The sequence below is a fragment of the Dermacentor silvarum genome, unplaced genomic scaffold (genome assembly GCF_013339745.2).
Source record: "Dermacentor silvarum isolate Dsil-2018 unplaced genomic scaffold, BIME_Dsil_1.4 Seq10343, whole genome shotgun sequence".
Classification (NCBI taxonomy): domain Eukaryota; kingdom Metazoa; phylum Arthropoda; class Arachnida; order Ixodida; family Ixodidae; genus Dermacentor; species Dermacentor silvarum.
The window spans coordinates 72,930-94,570 of NW_023605479.1; the positions used below are offsets into that span (position 1 = coordinate 72,930).

The window sequence follows — 21,641 nt, forward strand, 5'->3', positions numbered from 1 at the left end:
CCGAGCTTCGGAGACGCAGAGGCTGCCGCCGCGCCGCCGCTTTCACAACTTTGGTAAAACTGTTGGTCCTGTTCGTTGGCGGGCGCGCAACCGACCGCCGTGCCGCCGTTGCCGTCGCTTGAAAAATGTCTGTTGCGTTAGGCCTCTCTGCGCGGGCTTCATCATTCAGCGGCTAGCTAGCGCGGTAAACGCTGTAATTCCGACCAGGCTCGCGCCGCTTGTCTCGCGGTCTTCAGCGCACCTTCGTACGTCGTCAACGGCGGCGGGAAACGGCGCCATGTCCTCGGACGGGCTCGACGACTTGGACAGTTTGCCGGTGGCGGGAGACATCCAGCAGAATGGCGAAGCCGGCGGCGCGAACAAAGGAGCCAAGGGGAGGCTCTCGGTGGAGCGCATCTACCAAAAGAAGAGTCAGCTGGAGCACATTCTACTCCGGCCGGACACTTACATCGGCTCGGTCGAGCCGGTGACGCAGAACATGTGGGTCTACGACGGCGAAGAAAACGGCGGCATGAAGAACCGCAGCATCACGTTCGTGCCCGGCCTGTACAAGATATTCGACGAGATACTGGTGAACGCCGCGGACAACAAGCAGCGGGACAAGACCATGGACTGTATCAAGATCGAGATCGACGCCGACCAGAACCGCATCTCCGTGTGGAACAACGGCAAGGGCATCCCCGTGGTCGAGCACAAGGTGGAGAAGATGTTTGTGCCGACGCTCATCTTCGGCCACTTGCTCACCTCGTCCAACTACAACGACGAGGAGAAAAAAGTCACCGGTGGCCGCAACGGCTACGGCGCCAAACTTTGCAACATATTCAGCACCAAGTTCACTGTGGAGACATACTCGCGAAGCGAGAAGAAGATCTTCAAGCAGGTGAGGGCTAGGTATAAGACGTGCCAATAGCGCCGAGATTAAACTAGGCCGCCAAGCCGAAAGTGGGACCGAAGCTTTTTAGAACGCCAAGTGAGTGTCAGTATAGCAACAAAACCAATAACGAAGAAAGGACTGCAGGTGCAATGGACACTTAACAGGAAGTGTCATCAGAGAAATGTTATCGTTTTAAACAGTAAACAACCAAAGCGGTGCATGGCCAAGTGCGTCTCGTTTGGCACGTGAGCTGCTTTGCTAACTTGAGAATGTGCTTTGACTTTTCGGTTTAGTGGTTTATAGGCTATATAATGTGACCATGAAAATTTTGTGTAAGCAGCACTTGACAGCAGCCCCACAGGTGGAAAGTTGCTGTGTACTTTGTAATCTCTAAAGTACCTGCAGCTTTGCAAAATGTCAAAAACATCCACGAGATAAACGCTGTTTCTGAAGTGCTTCACTCTTGCCATTGTACTTGAATGAGAGATGCTGTCGTCTGCATTGTCACTGACATTAAATATGTGTTATCATTTGGCATTTTCTAGCCTAGTCAAATTGGAATGATGCGTCTCATCGGGGGCCCATAATGAGATGAGGTTATTGGAAGCACAAAGTGTGTAATTCAGTCAACAGTAAGACGGTGGTGTGTAATTAATTGTAAGGTAATGGTGTGTGGCATGTTTGTTTTCTTGCTCCTTGTGGTGATGCATGGTGTTTCTAGCATGCATAGTCATCACTGTTGCTGTGTTGTTAAAAGTATATGCACAAAAACGAGTGATCATGCTAGTGACCATTGACTCATAAAATGCAGGAGCATTTTAGAATCACAATTTATTGGTACAAATACAGAAATATTACATTTGTGTATTATGCATAAGGAAGTCCCATAGTCAAAGACTGCATCAGGACCTGTATCGGTTTGGATATAAAAGAAAACAATCCGGCCTGTAAACTTTGTGACGTGACTCTTAAGTACACAGCTTGCTCGTTCATCAGTTTGTTCTTCCTGGCATTGATACCATACATGTAAAGGTGATGCAGCCATGGTGTCGGTTTCTAAAAGCAGTTTGGTTTGATGAGCTGTGTTTTGCAAATGTATGGTTGATGTTGTGTCAGTTGAGAAATACTATTCTCATGGATAGGGGGGGGGGGGGGGGCAGCGTTTTAGTGAAACCATCTCGGGAATTATAGTATACTTTTGAATTCATAGCAGTCTAACCATATTTAGTGTTGCTTTTTAGTGTCGTGCTCTTGAAGCCAGACTCCACATGAAGGTAGCCAAATCTGTTATTGCTTGTTTATCCTAATCGGCTATAATTGATTAGGATAAACACTAGCATAGTTGTCATTGAAATAACATGTGCGAAGTAGTAGGCTGTGCAAAAGTTCTTTCGCTAGTGCCTTTTTACAGGCTTTGAAAAAGAAAGCTGCATAAGACTAAAATTTTGCTTATTTTTTGTGGATGAAAAGAGCGTAACTGCACAAACGTAGCACCATTAGTAACACTTGATTTTTGCTTTCTAGCAATGTAAAAGAAAGTTTCACTTGCTGAAACTGGGTCTAGATCAAGGTTTATTTCAAACCATTTGTTCCCAGGGCCACATGCTGGATTTGTCAGAGGATGTGGACAGTTAATGCTGATGTTCTAGTATTCTCTACCTTGTATAGGTGGTAGATTTCCTGATTTTGACCACTTTTAGTTGGGCACCCTGTATATGATTATCTGAAATGTTTTGAAAAAGCTAATCAGGTTGATTTTGTATTACTCATTTGCAACTGGTCTTGCTGCAATACGTGCCCCCTTTCTGTACAGGTATGGGAGGACAACATGAAAAAGACCACAGATCCCAAGATCCGGACGGAGCCAAAGGGCGAAGACTTCACCAAGATCACTTTCCAGCCAGATTTAGCCAAGTTCAAGATGGACAAACTGGATGCTGACACAGTTGCACTTCTCTCCCGCCGTGCTTATGATGTGGCTGGTTGCACGCGTGGGGTCAAGGTAGTTACTCTCTCTTTATTGCTTTGTAAGCACAAGTGAATGGTCGTGTGAAAATTCGAATGTGAATCGAATAGCCTATGCGGTTCGATTCATATTCGTGTTGGTTCAAATATAAGTGATAACATTTTATGGAGTCTTCAGGGAGAAATCCAGATGCAGGTAGTGACTGTTTCGAATGATTCTGCTGTCGGGGAGCCGCCGTTGCTTCGGAAAGGCACCATTTACTGAGCGAACTTATAAAGTAACTAACTTCTGCTCAATAATTTCCAGCCATTCGATAAGGCCTTTTGACAGTCTAATTATTTGTTTTTTTAATTTAGCCAAAGCAATGCTGTGTTTGCATCCCTCTAAACGATTTATTACGCCTTGCTCTTTAAGCCTCTGGTGACCTGTTGCATTGTTTCCTTTCTCTCAAGTGTCGTGCTATGCCAGATACAATCGCCAGTTAGTTTCTCATTTATGAGCTCCGCAGTTTCCCAGATTAAGGAGGAGCTCAACCGCGGGCCAGCTCCCAAGTTTCCTATTAAATTGCATGTGAAATGCAGAAACGATCTCCTTACACAAGCGCTGAACTGATCTGAATGCAGTTTGTTGTGAGAAAGTTGAATTCTACTGACTCTAGGAGGCAGAATATTGATATAGGGTTTCAAATGGTTAACAATAATTGTCTTAAGTTGGTCAGTTAAAAGGGGCCATGACATGGTTGTCCAACCATTCCCATTTTATCATTCTCATCGAGAGTAGAGTGGCCGATGTGGTAAAAAAAACTGGGCCTCTCGGCATACATTATAACCTGAAACATCGACTTGAAATCGCTGCCTTTAAGCCCTTCTCACTAACAGCAACTGCAATTTTGGCATGGCTCGTGAGACGTCTGGGTTATTGTCTGAAAAGTGCGGAGCCTCGTGGTTCTATGTGTATCATGCCATTTTTCTTGGGCGCTCTACATGGTCTTTCCTCGTTTTCAAGTGTGCAGTTTTGTCATGCTTGTACACATTACAGAATTTTCTGGTAAAGTTTTTCGGCACATTGCTCTGGAGCCGTGACCCCGAGTGAATAAGCTGTGTGACGTGGTCATGTGCAGGTCTACCTCAACGGCAAGCGGCTGCCCGTGAAGGGCTTCAAGGACTACGTGCAGCTCTTCGTGAAGGACAAGGAGGACGAGGCGGGCAACCCGCTGACCGTGGTCTACGAGAGCGCCAACGACCGCTGGGAGGTGGCCGTCACGCTCAGCGAGGCTGGAGAGTTCCGCCAGATGAGCTTTGTCAACAGCATTGCCACAACCAAAGGTGGCAGTCATGTCGACTACGTGGCCGATCAGATTGTCAAGAAGGTTAGCCTTTGCCACTCGGATCGCTTAGATGGAATCAAGGCCGTATGGCTTGCATGATGTACAAGTACCACATACTCCCTTTCCCACATCGCAGGCTGTGCTATGAATGGCCTCGAGACTTGCCACTTGCATATGCGACCAAAAATTAGTGTGTCGCATAGGCATGCCCCGTGTAATTCAATGTAACATTAAGTTACACAACATACTTTGGGGTAATAGGTTGATTGTTAGAAGAGAAAGTGAATGTCTAAGTGTGCTTTTTAAAATTTTGCTCTGAAACTGTCTCGTCAGTGTGGTGCTACAGATGTCAAAGCATTTTTTCTTGTATAATGGGGGGCATTTGGGGCTTAGTAAGATCTCTTGAAACTTGCTAGCTTTTTTTTTAATATACCCTGTCCATCTTTGCCGATCAAAATTTAGCTAGGCTTGAGCAGACTGTCAAAATTTATGACTTCACGGCAAGCAGGTGCCGGAACTTCAAGGCGGTGTTTACACCTTGCTTTTGTCCTCGCCTTTTATGGCTTGCCAAGCCATTTCGTCCAGTAAGAGTGGTCTTTTCAGTATTGTGGAAGGGTAATTTACTAAATACAGCTCAAATTAATGTTCTCTTTAGTGTCCCTTTAATCTTTTCTTGGACTTAGCTGCGTGACAGTTGTGTTGCTGGTGCATCACAGGGGTGACAGAGTGCCTCGTCTGTCTGTGCAGGTCCTCGAGAGTGTCAAGAAGAAGAACAAGGCGGGTGTCAAGATCCAGAACAAGCAGATCAAGGACCACCTGTGGGTGTTTGTCAACTGCCTGATCGAGAATCCCACGTTTGACTCCCAGACCAAGGAGAACATGACCCTCCAGATGAAGAAGTTTGGCTCCAAATGTGAGCTCAGTGACAAGTTCAACAACCAGGTGAGTCATGGGATGAAAGCACCCCGCAGTCAACGAGAATGGTGCTCATTTCTCTCACTTTTGTTGCACCTTGGTGGAGTCGTGGCAGCTCAGTAGGGTGAATGAACAGCAATTCATTGCACAAGAGATGCACGTGAAAATGGTGCAACATGCACAGCGAGAGCATGGCCTTTACTTTAACTTTATTTACATGGAATGAGCACGCAGCGTTCTGTTGCGTGCTCATTCCTTGTCACTTTCGCTGCCTTTGGGCAACCATGAGGGTAGACACTGGGAAGAACTACCAGTTATGGCAAGGCTTGCCAGGTGCTTTCATTTAACGCTATGCTTAATAATAATAATAATAAAAAAAATCTAGGTGCCACTATATATTTTTCATTTTTCATTTATTTAGGTACATGCAGCACTACTTTGGTGTCACAGCGAGCAGTCAGGTACAAAATAGTTGGTGCAGTACCAGCTACAAAGTAATAGAATAAAGCACATAACTTATAATGCATCACTTCTAATAAAGCCGACAAAGCACAGATTTGAAGCTTACAAGAACAAAATATGAAATATTAAGCCTGCAGTCAAGGGTACATTTATACAGTCAGCTACCGATTTTCCGGACATGCCTGATAATTTGGACGCCTTTGGCGGACCGCCACGTACCCCCATAGAGTCAATGTGTAAGAACGTGTGAAATTTCTGACGCAAACAACCTTCGCCGCTGGATTTTCCAGACTTTTTGCCATGATCGCAAGTCCGAAATGGCATTAATAGTAGCCATCACCATCGCCATTTTGATTATCTCGCCTCCTCAAACCGGCAGCCTCGCATGCAGATCCGCTGGCCGCCGTAGCTACCTCCTCGGCAATGCTAGGCCTAGCTACTTCGATGTTTGCTACCAAGCTTCTTGCTTTTCTGTGCCGTGTTTTTCATTGAAACAATTCGCCATTGATAGCAATGGCGCCGACTCCGCCTTTGTAATCCTCACCATTGTCTTGGAAGCTCGGAAAGAACGGTGCATTGCATAATGCCAGTTCCCGAAAGTCAGTTTCGTCTAAATGCAGCAGCGTTATGCAGTGAAGCGTACCAAGAGCGGGAAGGAGCAATCGTCACGGGACACAACATGTATTCCTTAATTATAGATGCGTGCACCCACCATCTCCTGTTACAGTATGAGCATTGATACGCTTTAAGTGGGCTGGCGAGCTTTCAGAGCCATTTCGGACGTGCCTGTGGCACTCAACCCTTGAGAGCAGTAAAAGGCATGCATTCATTTTTTTCGGACTGCCCCATTTTCCGGATGTTCTCGCGGCCCCTAGGGAGTCTGAAAAATCTGGACGTTAATGTAACTGCAACCAAGTAAAAGATAAAGCAAGTAAAATAAACAGATAAGTGCTTGCTTGTGGCAAAACAAAGATAAGATAAATTATATAGCAGTAGTCATCACATTCTGTTAGATGCATGTACAGCAAAATGTGTGCATTGTGAAAGTGTGTTTCCAGAAAGGTGTACTACGTCTTAAGGAGAGAGAGAAGATACTTTATTTATCAAATAAAAATAATTACGAAGCCCTCAGTCCAGGGTCTTACTGGTGTTATTATTTAGCTCTTAGTAAGAGAGGAGGACGTAAACAAGACATCATTGCTCATTGTGTACACCTGGTGGTCTTTACAGTAGAGAAAACACCCGTGTACTTAGATTTAGGTACACGTTAAAGAACCCTAGATGGTCCAAATTAATCCGGAGTCCCCCACTACAGCGTGACTCATAATCAGCTGATGGTTTTGGCACGTAAAACCCCATAATTTAATTTTTGAAATTTTTTTGACACTATGTGTGGCTTACAGGTACTCAAGTGCGGTGTGGTGGAGGCCGTCATGTCCTGGGTCCAATTCAAGGCCCAGAAGCAGCTTGGACAAAAGTGCTCGGCCAAGAAGCACTCCAAACTCAAGGGAATCCCCAAACTAGAGGACGCCAACGACGCCGGCACCCGCAACTCGGTCGACTGCACCCTCATCCTCACTGAGGGAGACTCGGCCAAAAGCTTGGCCGTGTCGGGACTGGCAGTGGTCGGCCGGGACAAGTTCGGCGTGTTTCCGCTCAAGGGCAAGATCCTCAACGTCCGTGAGGCCACCCACAAGCAGATCCTCGAGAATGCCGAGATCAACAATGTCATCAAGATAATGGGCCTGCAGGTACACTTGCGTGATCCTGATTTGGTCACTTACGCTAGGATTATCTTTTACCATGAAATCTCATTGATTCAGTTTATTTATTCGCCGTTGATTTGGAAAATCGGGTAATTTCAACTCGCCCACTAGTCACAGCAAACGCACGCATTATTTAATGGCTTAACTGAGACATATCTTGCCGCACAGCGGTTGAGATGATCCTTGGAGTGCATCGAGAACCACAAAAGTGTGATGCAAAAGAGGCAATACCATTCAGCTGAAATGAAACGCAGAGTTTGCATCGCTGTAGTCTTCAGCAGGAACCGTACAGGAACAGCATAAAAATTGCTCCCGCCTTTTTATCTTGCGTTCATTTCCGCGCATGATCATCCATTGGCCACGTGTTCTCAGAACTGTTTGGTCGCCATCAATGATCATGTTGATAGCGACCACGTATTCATCTGCAGCGGTTGCAGTGAGCAGTGTTCTTGTTTTGAATTGCAATGTCACAAATGCAACGAAAGCCGCTGAGAATGAAAAGTGGAATGATGAGATCCGCCGGGTACTTCGCAATAAATTCAGTTGCCGACCTGCTCACTGGCGACAAAATAATGAGGATGTGCCCACGGTAGTGAAAAGCACGCCTACTTGGATGAAGAAGAGTGTCTCGTGTTGCAGTGAGCACTTATCTGTCACAAGACTAGAGTTGCAGCTTCTGGGCTGACTTAGCATTAGGGAGACAGCTGTGGATATTTTCATTAAACAAAGGCATGATGGTATAGCAAGTATTTGCTTGCCATTTTCTTGATACATTCAATAATTCGACATTTGGTTAACTCTTACATTTCTTCCGCTTCTGCGAAATTTGAATTGATGACCTCTTACCATACAGTCAACTTCCGTTAGACCTTGACGGGACTGGCAAAATGGTTCGCATTATCCAGTGGGTTGAATTAAACAAGATGCAGTACTTGCCAGACCATAACACGCCCCTGAATCAAACGCGGGCCCACTTTCTGTGTCCAAAGTAGAAATCTAATGTGCTTCTAATTTCTTAATGAAAAAAAGGTATGTGTTGCACAATGGCGGTCGGTTGCCTGAAGTTGGCTACGCCACATGGTTTTTAAAGTCTGCTTCGCCGCTGTACATTGGCATGATGTGGTAAACTGTTTTGTTTTCAGATCCGATTGCACCATGCAGGCAATTTTTGGCCCTGTTTCCGGAAGACAAAAAAAATCAGATTAACCGGTGTTGAATTACTGGAAGTCTACTGTATTGAGCAACATTCTTTCTGTTCTAGAGCACAGACCCGCTTACCCCTTTTTCTTGTCTGGTGTGCAGTACAAGAAGAAGTACGAGTCCGTGGAGGACCTGAAGACCCTGCGTTACGGCCGCCTGATGATCATGACTGATCAGGATCAGGACGGCTCTCACATCAAGGGCCTGCTGATCAACTTTATCCATCACAACTGGCCGTCCCTACTGAAACTGCCATTCCTCGAGGAGTTCATTACTCCCATCGTTAAGGCCACCAAGGGCAAGACTGAGCTCTCATTCTACTCCTTGCCCGAGTTTGAGGAGTGGAAGACGAATACCGATGACTGGCAACGCTGGAAAGTCAAGTACTATAAGGTGCGCTTCTTTGGCACGGTTCACTTTGTCAAGCTTTAAGTAGGACTCACTGGAGCAGTAATAATCAAAGCATATTTCCATCATAATGCTGGAGGAAAAGAGGGTATAGGTAAACGTGCCCTGGCTGTTCGCTATTGCAGAAGTCCTGTGATTGGCAAGTTCGTTGAACCTTGATTTAATAAACTTCAGTTTGATGAAATTTGCACTGTTACAAATATTATTAATTTTCTTTCACAGTTTAGATAAGTGCACATGCATTACATGCGTATACTTGAAGCTTTGCGGCAAGCAAAAGAAAAGAAAACACATTGCCCAACTCAGACGTCATCATTTTTGCAAGTCCTTTCATCTGCAAGCATTGCTGGCAAGCAGCCGAAAAAACTGATTGTTGAGTAGAGGATGGAACGTAATGCTGTGTCATGTGTTATCCTGGCATGGAAACCATGCTAGATGCAATCTACTCAATACGCTTGCTGATACATTCCTGAATGCATCAGTGGTCAATCAGAACAGGAAAACACCAATCGGATATGGAATGCCTCTGTGACAACGAAACAAACATGCATTGTCTCGGTGTGGTCACACTGTGCCGTTGTCCTTGTTGCAAACGAATACCACAAGAGATGTTATGCTGACCTGGCTCTTATGAATCCTATTTTGAAGCTTCAAGCGTTTTATGAAGCATTTTGTGTTTTAATGTGTGAGGTCACAGAAAGGCAATGGAACTTATGTGCTGTCCAGAGAAGTGACTGACATGAAAGTCATGCGGGAGCACGCAGGCTGGCATAATTTTTCGTAGCGCTAAATGATGACTGCATGTTGTGGCAGAACTTCAAGTTGAATAGTCAGAGGTCTCATGTTCTGCTTGTAAAGCATTTTTTTTTTTTTTCTCTCCTATGCGAAATGACAGGGTCTTGGCACCAGCACGGCCAAGGAGGCGAAAGAGTACTTCATTGACATGGCTCGGCACCGAATAAAATTCAAGTACCAGGGTGGCGAGGACGATCGCGCCATTGAGCTAGCCTTCAGCAAAAAGATGATCGATCAACGCAAAGAGTGGTTGCGCAACGGCATGGAAGAACGCAAGCAGCGGCGCGAACTGGGCCTGCCCGAGGTCTACCTGTACGGCAAGGACACACGTAACATCACGTACGAGGACTTCGTCAACAAGGAGCTTATCCTGTTCAGCAACATGGACAACGAGCGTTCCATCCCGTCGCTCGTCGACGGGCTCAAACCGGGCCAGCGCAAGGTCCTCTACACGTGCTTCAAGCGCAACGACAAGCGGGAAATCAAGGTGGCGCAGTTGGCGGGTTCGGTGGCCGAGCACTCTGCCTACCATCACGGTGAGGTGTCCCTCATGTCCACCATCATCAACCTGGCGCAGAACTTCGTGGGCAGCAACAACATCAACCTGCTGCAGCCCATCGGCCAGTTTGGCACGCGCCTCCAGGTAAATTAGTTCCCTTTCTGCAACTTGAATGAATGTACCCAGCAGTCAAATTATTAATGTAAATGACTATACTACATTTCATGCATAGTGGGTGGCGTTATGTAGGCTAGAGAGATTCCTTTCGTTGCTCGTATTTGTGACAAAAAAAAAATAGGTATGTCACATATGAAGGAAAGATTATAGCTATGCGTCATGTAATTTAATGTAACATTAGGTTGATTCTCCTTTGTTACAAAACAAGACAATTACTATGTGGAAGGCGTTGCAGATCTGAAAGTATTCACCACATCTGCTCTTGCTTGAGACAACATGGTACGTCATGTACAGAAAGCACAGAGGGGCACATATAACACATGCTTTGACATAACCTTCATGTTTGCAAGTTGCAGTTGTATGTCAATTAGCTGTTCTGCAGAAAGTGTTGCACATAAAAAGTAGCTAAACTGTGAAATCCACGGGAAGACTTCTGTGGCCGGGCTTGCGTAGCATCTGCGGCGTCGCCTATGTATGAAACATAGTACAAGGTCAAATTTAATTGCTTTGAGAAAAATCTAAACGAAAGTCATGTAGTTCACACAGTGCTAGCTTAAGTGCAAAGAGGGGGACATTGCTCTGATAATTGTAGCTAAATATTTCAGCTCGAGAGTATTGGTTACGGTTACCGCAGTCATAGATGCTGCATATACCAAGTGACAGGATTTCTTTTAGAGTGGCAACACAGCTGCATTTGGATTTGCAGTTTGCGTGACGATTCCTTGTCTGTGTGCCTTGTAGGGTGGCAAGGACGCTGCCAGCCCTCGATACATCTTCACAATGCTGTCGCCACTGGCACGCCTCATCATGCCGGCATCCGACGACCCCGTTTTAGAGCACCTGTATGACGACAACCAACGCATAGAGCCAGAGTACTACATCCCCGTGCTACCCATGGTCCTGGTGAACGGCGCCGAGGGTATCGGCACCGGCTGGAGCACCAAAATTCCCAACTACAACCCACGTGAGATAGTGGCCAACTTGCGCAGGATGATCGCTGGCGAGGAACCCAAGCCCATGAAGCCCTGGTTCAAAAATTTCCGAGGATCTGTGGACCAGGTGAGACCCGTTATTTCAAGGAACTGCAGACCATTTTGCCTGAGCACAGGAGGGCATACCTGCCAAGTCTCCCGGATTACCCGGGGACTCCCGAATTTGGATTATTTAGTGTGTAACTGACTGGGGTGTAACCGACTGCCCCCCCCCCCAGTTGGAAGATCTCCTGGATTTAGTTTCTTCGAACTTGGCAGGTATGGGAGGGGCATATTTCCAGTACACAAAGTTAAGAACACCCAAATTTACACAAACACTGCGATCAGGCTTGTGAAAAAAAACAACTCGAACTATGCTCTAATGAAAAAAAAAAAGTGCTATCATCGTCACAAGCTATGACATTCAACTCAGCAAGGAAGAATGTTGAGGTGAACAAGAACACACTCGGGCAGAACTAGATTATTGCACACATAAGTTTAGGTGTATTGAGGCAGATGTTCCTATGATGCATTGTTATAGTTAGTACCGTATTTACTCAATTGTAACGCAAGGGGGTGACCTTTTGTTGCGTCCAGCAAAAAAAAAAAAAAACGAAAACCACTAAAGTAACGCAAGACCGCCGGATGCATGAAAAAGTTGCAGTTTCGCCCGAAGGGCAAAGCATCAATTGCGATAGCAAATTAGTAGAGAGCTATGTGGAGTAAGGATAGTAGTTTTATCAGCTGCATAAGCTAGGAGACATTTGCTTACTAACTGAATTAACAAGCATGGTGTCAGCGTGCACAAGCAAACATGAATAGAACACACTCGATGACCACAGACAACCACTGTCAAAACGCTGGCAAGCGCGGCGACAGCAGCGAGCGAAGGTTCGTGCGGTCTATCACTTCAACAGAAGCTGAGCGGCGAAAGCACAGCGCATACAAAGGTCAAAGCTGCGTGGAGATTGCTTTCAAGATACGGTGTGCTCGACACCCTGCAGCCACGCAAAGTACAAGTACGCAGAGTAGAACCTGCACCCCCTCTCTCCCGTGCTGCCTTCCTGCTTTCCTCCTTTCGCGTGGGAAATTGAGTCGCCAGTTCCCCTGGCGCTCGGTCGCGCGATACGCATTTGGTGCCGCAGCTAAACGTTGCCTCCCCTCCATTCCCCCACGGCCTTTCGCGCGATGGAGACGTCGTGTTTGCTCTCCGCCGTACGTTCTCTCTCCGTGAAAATGCGCGTCCCTCTCATGCTTTCGCTCGCACATTTCGCTTGTTGATTAGAATTGGGTGCACCATTCCACTTTTTAGACGACTTGAATTTTGGTATTCGATTGTAACATGAGGATCGACTTCAGGTAGCAAAAATCTGGGAAAAAACTCGCGTTACAATCGAGTAAATACGGTACCTTGAATGACTTAAGTTCCCTCTAGTAATTTTTGTAGGGAACTGTGGTTGCGGTTCAGTAGGCCATGCATAAACAGCACTGGTTCGTCCGACATGCTGTGAAGGCTGCGAGTGTTACTGTAGGTGCAGTTTTGTCTGTGGCTATGAGCTGTCCACGGCCTTGTGCTAATGCATGTGCTGCCACACACACATGCAGGTTGAGCCCCAACGTTTCCTGATCAGTGGCGAGGTGGCCATCCTGAGCTCGACCACAATTGAGATCACTGAGCTGCCCGTCCGCACGTGGACGCAAGCGTACAAGGAGTCGGTGCTCGAGGCCATGCTGCACGGCAGCGAGAAGGTGCCGCCCATGATCACCGACTACAAGGAGTACCACACGGACACCACAGTGCGTTTCGTTGTCACCATGACCGAGGAGAAGCTGTCCAAGGCACGTGACGAGGGTCTGCACAAGGTGTTCAAGCTGCAAACCTCGCTCACCACTTCGTCTATGGTGCTGTTCGACTCCAAGGGTGTTCTGACCACATTCCGTACACCTGAGGAGATACTCAAGGACTTCTTCGAGACACGTATTGAAGGGTGAGTGGGAGCGGAGCGCTTGCAGAGGTGGCTGCACAGGAAGGTCTGGCGGAACAGGCTCTTTGCGTGCCTGCCAACTTTTGTGGTTCTGTCAAAAAGTGCCCAATTTTTAGAGCTTGTTTACAGCTGTCATTTAGTCACAACAATAATTTTGAGATCTTCTTTTTTTTTTTATTTGTGTCGAGTTTTGGGCAACACTTATTTCAAAATAATATGAGGACAGCTGCTGACTGGCTTTTGGTAGCAAGATTTTTCAGACCCGTCACAATACAGACCTACCCATGCAGCAGCGACACCAATTTATAGAACCAGCGTAAAACGGCAATCAAATTTGTGGCTGCCGTTACTTCAATGTTTCGTGAATATATTTTGTTCATTTGTGGCACGAATAATTCTAAGTGCGACTGTATAGATGAGAATGCCTGTTAAAAGCATCTCTACAGAGCAAACCCTGTAAGCTTTTAACAAACAATGACCAGCTTGAAATCTTCAACAAACTCAACATCTTTTGTAGTTAAATATGTTTAGGTATACAGTCGAACTCGGATATATTGAATCTGAAGGGGGTCGCAAAAAAGTTCGATATACAGTCATCTGATTTTTCGGATTCTGCAGGGGCCGGCCGCAAAAACGTCCGAAAAATTGGGCAGTCCGAAAAAAATTACTGCCCCCAAGGGCTTGAATCGCCACAGGCACGTCCAAAATAGATCTATAGGCCTGCCAGTACACTTATTAGGCATATCGGTGCTCGTACTGTGATAGGAGATGGTGGATGATTGTGTGTATAATTAAGGGAAACATACCGTGTCCTGTGACGATTACTATTTCTTGCTCTTGTTATGCTTCACTGCGATACTTCGCGTATGCTTCACCGCGTAACAAAGCTGTATCGTTAAGGGCCCCGCGTCACAGAAAATCCGGCGTCGGCGTGGATGTTGGCGTCCATGGTGGAGAAAATTAGCTCAACCACCCCGACCACGCAGGCCTTTTAGTGGCGCAAGTTGTCAGTGAAGGCGAAAATCATCCCGAACCACCCCGACCGCGCAGGCCCTCCGCGTGGTGCAAGGTGTTGGTGAACAAAAATGGAATTTCTCACAGTGAAATCTGTTAGAAAAATGGTAAAGTATGACTTAACCACAACCTACAGATGTGGTGGCGTCTGATTGTAATTTGAATGTACGAGGAAACTAAATAAAAACCCCTTTTCCAGCATTTCTACCATAGCAACAGCGGCGCGCTCTGGCAGTTGCGAAAATGCTATCCAGATAGTGCTCGCATCCTTAGCAGGTCAAATTGGGATTTGGCCTGCCTAATGAGTTTCGGACAGGTGCGTGAGTTGGGGCAATAGCAAACAATTAATAAAATAATAAAAAAGGTGCTAGGGCCTTCACATTTTAATATAAGACGACTTAGATTGCCCCTTCAAAAACATCTTCCCAGCAATGCATTTCTGTTTAAAAGTGAAGCTGACTTTAAGGGGAATCCGTGTAAGCTTGGTCTCTGTAAGCTGGCTTTCCCACATCCTGTGTTGCAGTAAAGCCTACTCAAGGAAAAATGCCATGCAAACGGGGCCTGATAACGCTATTGCGTTCCACTCTTAAAGGCGAAGCTTAAGCGTCCTCCAATTTTTGAGGCGAAGCTGACTTTCAGAAACCGGCATTATGCAACGAGTCGTGCTTTCCGAGCTTCGACGCCATTGGCGAGGATTACAACGGCGGAGTTGGCACCATTACTAACAGTGGCAAATTGTTTTAATGAAAAACATGGCACCAAACAGCAAGAAGCTTGGTAGCAAACGTCGAAGTAGCTAGGCCTAGTGTTGCCGCAGCGATGGCTATGGCTGCCAGCTGACCTCCGTGCAAGAGCTCCGGTTCGACGGCTGGAACACGGTAGAAAATGACGTAGTTTGCGTGCCTGTGTATGGCGACTGCACGACGTCTGAACAAGCAGACGAAACGGAAGTACATCTCTCCTGCTATGGTACGAAGTGAAACGAAAAACACGCAGACATTCGATTTGGATGTTATACTATTTCTCTAAACGTTAATTTGTCTATTGAAGCAACAGATTAAACAAATAACTGATGTTGCCTTGGATAATTCCCGAAAATACGGTTCGCTGATAGTGACGTCACAGCATGGCGATGGATGTAGTGCACTTGCGATATATACGTCGCTCTCTGGCTGGGAGCACGTGCCCGTGAGGAGAAGAGCAATCGGCATTTGGTTTGAAATTTCAGCTCTTCTTGCAGCGCGTAGCAATGTAATACTTAGCAGACACGATCATTAGCACGCATTGTATGCACTGCGCTTGTCAGCTCGAAATGAATAGACCTGAATCGGCTATGAATCATTTTTATGCGCACATGTCTGCTACTTGTTTCCACAGCCCAAGTTTTGGCTCTGGCAATGAGCTGGCAGATCGGACAGAAAAAGAGGTTGTAGTGGTCCTTGAAACCCTTGAAATGTGAAACTGCCATTTTCAAAAGTTTCACGGAGTGCTTAAATATTCTTTAACTTTTGATTTTGGCTAAGGTTAGCGGATTTTATTTTTTTATTTATTTGTACTGCAATTCCCTATTGAGAACTTTAGCAGGGTGGCAAATACATACATAGGTTACTAGCACATTACAATGCAAATACAGATTATAGCAAGAGTAAAATAAGGTAGGAAGGAAGTAAATAGGTACAAACAAAAAACGCTTCAGTGTCACACTTACAATAAGGGAAAGAGTCATTCATTACATTAAATTCGACACAAATAATAATGCTATTGTAGGTTGTAGGGCCTCAATGCTTGTTAGACCATGTCAATGGAGAAGCAATCATTTACATTTAGCGGGAAAAAAAAAAAGAATATTGTAAAGAGTTGCTTTCGTTTCAAAAATGGGTTATAATCGGCTCGTGTCATTGCCTTGTGGCACATTCGGAAGAAAACGAGATAATTTTGTGGCATCAGTTTTATAGTGTCCCTTAATTAATTGGTATAGGAATTTTAGTCTGGATTTACTTTATTTCTTTGCGCTGAGGGTTCAAGTTTGGATCCTTCTAATGACTGTGTTATTGAGGCAGGTGCGAAATTATTATAATTAAAGTGAACAGCCTTCTTTTGCACTCGTTCATATTTATCTGTTTGTTTTAGTGTACAGGTCCCATATTATACAAGCATAGTCTACCATAGGAATAATTACAGATTTATAGGCAAGAAGTCTTCCCGGGGGAGTAGAAAGTTAAGTGCTTTTAGAAGAAAAAATAGTTTATGATTAGCATTTGCAGTTACTGTGTAAGTTTATGATTATTTATCCAAGGACCTAGATATTTGTATTGCGTGACCTCTGAAAGTGATACAGTGCAGGTATACAGTGCAGTGATACAGGAACTTGAGTGGATTTTTTTTTTATGCAATGGACATAAAGACCTTTTTTTTTTTTTTTTTTCAAAATGTTGGACATTTGCCAGGTGTTACACCACGAAACAACTTTTTGGAATGCTTGATTTAATTAACTGCTCTTGGTCAATGGGTTTGTTGACTTTTGAATAAAAAGCGCAGTCATCCACATACAACATAGTTTTTACTGGTGTGGGCTCTATGATATTTGTAAATATAAGAAATAAAAGAGAGTCAAGCACTGAGCCCTGAGGGACGCCCAAGTCCGCGACTAATTCATTGGAGGCATGTTTGAAGATTTTGTGCTGATGACAAATATTAAAATAGGATGACAACAGCCTTGGGTCTTTCAAAACCTGTTCCAACTTAAATAAGTTTATTTTATAGAAACCTTGTCGAAGACCCTGGAAAAATCCATAAAGGTTATGTTGGTTTGAGAACAATTATTTGTTGAGTTTGCGAAGCCATGCCGTCTTGACTACTGTATAGACTTGTGTAAGGGCTGCGCCCCCAACTTGGCAGCCGAAAATTTGGAGAAACAAAAAGAAATTTCTAATGGAGAAGCAATTGCATTCGGTGCCCTAATGTCACGCACAGGCATTGGCGAATTTTTGAACACTGCATACTTCTGTGTGCTGCTACTAGATGGCTCTCGCCATCTGGTAGCGGCATCAAGTATCTAGAGCTATCTTGTAGCAGCATCTAGTATCTAGAGCAATTTGTAGTGGCCCTTACATGGGACTGAACCAAAAGGCTCGGTGTCGTGTAGGGGTCGCACCTCGTTCAAATTTTGAAAAGAAAAAAGTTCCTTCATGTTGTTCGAAAAAAAAATACAAAAAAGAATTCAGGGCGTTATACGCTGCATCATGTGAGAACTCCGCTGGTTCTTATGGCCACTTGTGCAAAAGTTCAGCTTAACCAAATCAGTGGTTCGTGTTAAGCAGATTTTCTCTGCACTCTTCCCATTGGAAACCAACCGTTGACACAGTTCCTCATATCTGAAAATTCGACTTTACTGGATTTGCCTTAACGAGAATCTACTGGGAACTGGCTCCAGTGATGAACTTGTTTCCTTTTTGCAAGCAAAGAGCAAACTTTTCTTAGATTTGTCAAAACCTGACTCTAATGTCAAGATTTTTATGCAAATCTCACAACTATTCGAACTATTCGCTTTCGAATTATTTGCCACTAATTACTATTTGCATCGACTTCACTTCAAACAGCAAAAAAAGATTGATATTCGTATAAGACTATATTTCTTGTTGCAATTAGCGAGTGCCAAAACACCACAATGTTGCACTTTCATGTGACCACCTTTCATGTCATGGTTGTGACACATCTCCTGGCAAAAGAAACCAAAACTGGTTCATAGAAAAGCTGTTATAATTCATTATTTAGGGTGCTCTAACTGAAACTGGTTCATAGAAAAGCTATTGTACATTATTTAGGGTGCTGTGAGGCTTTCAGTATTCTTTCTGAAGTTTCGAGGTCTAGGACTTCTATTTAAATAGTTTAAAATTTGGTGATAGTACTCATGAAGTGGTCTAGTTTTGTGAATTGATTGAAAGGGGGATTGATTTGGTGACATGGCAAGAATTGGCACATTTCCAGCGCGTGCTGTGCTCTGAATGTTTTTGTAGGGCTGAGTACATCTGCATTTAGGTGTTGTGTCTGTTCTCACTGCATTCTCTGTCTTTTATTGGCTGCAGGTACAAGAAGCGCAAGGCGTACATGATGGGCCTCTTGTCAGCCGAGGCCAAGAAGCTGGAGAACCAGGCCCGCTTCATCCTTGAGAAGATCGACAACCAGATCAAGATAGAGAACAGGCGCCGCAAGGAGATGATCCAGACGTTGCGCGAGCGTGGCTACGACCCAGATCCAATAGTTGAGTGGAAGAAGCAACAAGCCCAACAGGAGGACAAGCAGGATTCGCAGGATGACGAGGAGGAAGAGAAAGAAGAGGACAAGGACGGTGGTAGTGCAAGCTACAACTACCTCCTGGGCATGCCAATGTGGAGCCTGACACGGGAACGCAAGGAAGACCTGCTGGCCAAGCGAGACCAGAAGCGAGAAGAGGTGGAGACGCTTCGCCGTAAGACTCCTGAGAACCTATGGGACGAAGACCTGAATGCATTCACAGCCAAGTTGGAAGAAGTGGAGCAGGTTGAGCGAGATGACGAGAATTCCACGGGAACCAAAGCAGCAGGTCTCAAGATGGCATCCGGCAAGGGTGGCCGGCCCAAGGGTGGCTCCAAGAAAATGGAGGCCGAGACGCAGCCGTCACCGTTTGGAGAGCGCGTCGAGCCGAAAGTAGACTGGGAGGCCAAAAAGAAGTCTGAGAAGGGCGCGGGGCCTGGCCGCAAACCGAAGAAGTCGCTTGAAGAAGGGAAGAGTGAAAGTGGAGGAGGGGGAGGAGATGATGGTGACGGTGCTGCACCAAAGCCAGCGCGCAAGCGTGCATCTAAAGGCACGGGCGAAAAGAAAAAGACACCAAAGAAGCGGCGCAACAGCTGGTCAGGATCGGACACGTCTGACGAACAGTCGGCAATGAGCTTCGGCTCCGATGACGAGGAGAGGCCAAAGATACCTCCCGAGCGGCAGACTTCGCGGCGAGCGGCACTGGCACGGCCAAAGTACAAGATTGAAGACAGCGACGAGGAGGATGATGACGATGACATGGGTGAAGCAAAAGTCAATGAAGGTGTGCTTGAAGATGTGGAGGAGTCTCGACCATCGGAACCAGCAGCGTCGACAACAGAGGATGGCCAGGAGAATGGCCGTGTCCGCGGCACATTTGACAGTGACAGTGATAGCAACCTAGAACCCCTGACAAAGAGGCTTAGCCAAGGTGGAAAGGACAACTCTGAGACGGCATTTGACTCTCTCTTTGGTGGAAGTGGTTCGGCAAGCGGATCAAAGGCTTCTGCCTCGCATAAAAATGCGGGCAGTGGGTCAGACAGTGAGCCACCACGTGCTGCATCGAAACCGGCACCCGCTCCCAAGAAGGCGCCAGCAAAGAGGAAGCCACCGGCACAGAGCGACTCTGATGCATCCGATGTTGACGAGGAGGAATTTAAGCCGAAGAAGGCTCCCGTAGCTCGCAAACCTGCAGCATCAAAGAAGAAACCAGCCCAGAGTGCTTCTGACGCATCTGACCTGGACGATGATGATTTTAAGCCCAAGAAGGCAGCCCCTGCACGGAAGCCAGCAGCTCCCAAAAGCCGGAAGAAGAAGGCTACGGACTCCGATTCCGATGGAGCGCGGAAGAAGGCGAAGCCAGCAAAAAAATCAAAGAAGGCCACATCTTCGGATGACGATGACAAAATGTCGGACAAAGAAGCTGCAGGGTCGATGGCACCGCGTATGACAACTGGCCGTGCCAAGGCGCCGGTCAAATACAACTTTGGCACTGACAGCAGTGAAGAGGACTTTTAAATTATGTCTGACTTACGCCTCCACTTTCTTTGTTCTGTCTCACATGCTAAGCATTTTTAAGCCTTTGCTTTTAGGTTTTTAGGTGTGTTGCACAGTCTATCTCTTGTTTCCTTGTGTTGTCATTTGTCCTGTTACATTCCACCTATTGCCCCTTGCCAGATGGAGCAGGACGACTCCACTTTCTGTGTTTTTTGTCCTTTCTTCATTTTGTGCTGCTAACCTTGTTAGCATTCATCTGTAGGTAGGGTGTACTAGAAAGGCTTTAAGGGGGGGGCGCTCCGTGGGAGTACTCATCGTGGTGCATTTTGTAATGCTGGCGTGTAAAATTGATAGCCAGCTTCATTATATTTGATTGTTTCTCACTGAACTGTGGACATTTCATCTGCAATTTACATCCTCCGTGTTTCTTGGCTCTGTGTTTCAAACGATTGTTCTCAATTGTTTCTGTTGACTGAAGACAGTTTTGAACTGAAATATGTGGTGAAATTGGCTATTGTCGTAGACCATAACGTAGGCGAAAGTGACTTTTTTTTTGCTATTTCACATTTCTTTATTGCGGTGCTGACAACAAACTTTGACCGAGATGCATCCTATACTATCACAATGTAAATATAGCATCTAATGCAAAACATAACTCATTGTTTTAGGTAAGTGTTACATTGCTCCTCCCCTTACCAACAAACTCCGATCCACAAAGAATGCACGTTGTGCTTCAAAGGACGCTGGGACTTTGGAATTGCTTTGGTTTAAGCCTTGTGTATAGAGCTCTGCCCTGTCGGAGTATATGAGAAAACGGCGAAGTGGTGTTCTTGTGAGAGGGTTTGTGCTGTGTGATGTTTTTTAGCTAACGGCTGCTCACTGCATGGCTGTATCATGTTCCCATTTGCCCTCTGAAGCTTTCTAGCACACTGTACCACCCTCCATGTTCCCTCCCCTGTGCAGCATTTTCCACATTGTTGACCATACCATGCCATTTTACTTTATTCTGCCAATGTGTTACTTCGTGAAGCACTAGAATTCTTAGAAACGAGGCATATACTGGTGATGGTCACTTGGCTATTTTTTTATGTTGAGACACATTAGACGTTGTGTTTTGCTTCGTATTCTATCACTACAGTTCAAAGTGAGCATTTAGGAGGTCTGTACACTTATTTAAGATGGTATTGCTCGTGGCTTTTTCCATGAGAAATGCGTTCATTTCTGATGTGTTTTTAATGTTTTTAAGTGTATAAAACAATAAATGTTTCGTGCATATTGTGCGCTTCTCTTTGTCTCTTGAAGATGCTGTTCAGTTGGACCTCGTTATAGCAAAGTCGCATCGGACATGAAAATAACTTTGTCATATTTGATATTTGTTATAAACATAACATTGATATGGTTGGTAAAAAATGTGTGAATTATGTGTTTGCTTCGTCCTGAAAATTAGTTATAGCATCCGTGTTTGTTATATTGAAGTCCGACACATTAGAAT

At 45.5% G+C, this 21,641-nt stretch overlaps 1 protein-coding gene across 1 annotated transcript; it reads left to right on the forward strand.

Moving 5' to 3' along the window:
* The first annotated feature begins 38 nt into the window (after positions 1 to 38).
* LOC119434388 (DNA topoisomerase 2-alpha) lies at positions 39 to 21,427 on the forward strand. Its single transcript, XM_037701544.2, has 10 exons — positions 39 to 880; positions 2,688 to 2,876; positions 3,961 to 4,209; positions 4,915 to 5,109; positions 6,948 to 7,295; positions 8,613 to 8,903; positions 9,814 to 10,356; positions 11,131 to 11,448; positions 12,966 to 13,348; positions 18,445 to 21,427. The coding sequence occupies exons 1-10, from the start codon at positions 278 to 280 to the stop codon at positions 20,168 to 20,170; spliced, it is 4,845 nt and encodes a 1,614-aa protein (XP_037557472.1). The 5' UTR covers positions 39 to 277; the 3' UTR covers positions 20,171 to 21,427.
* Positions 21,428 to 21,641: the final 214 nt, after the last annotated feature.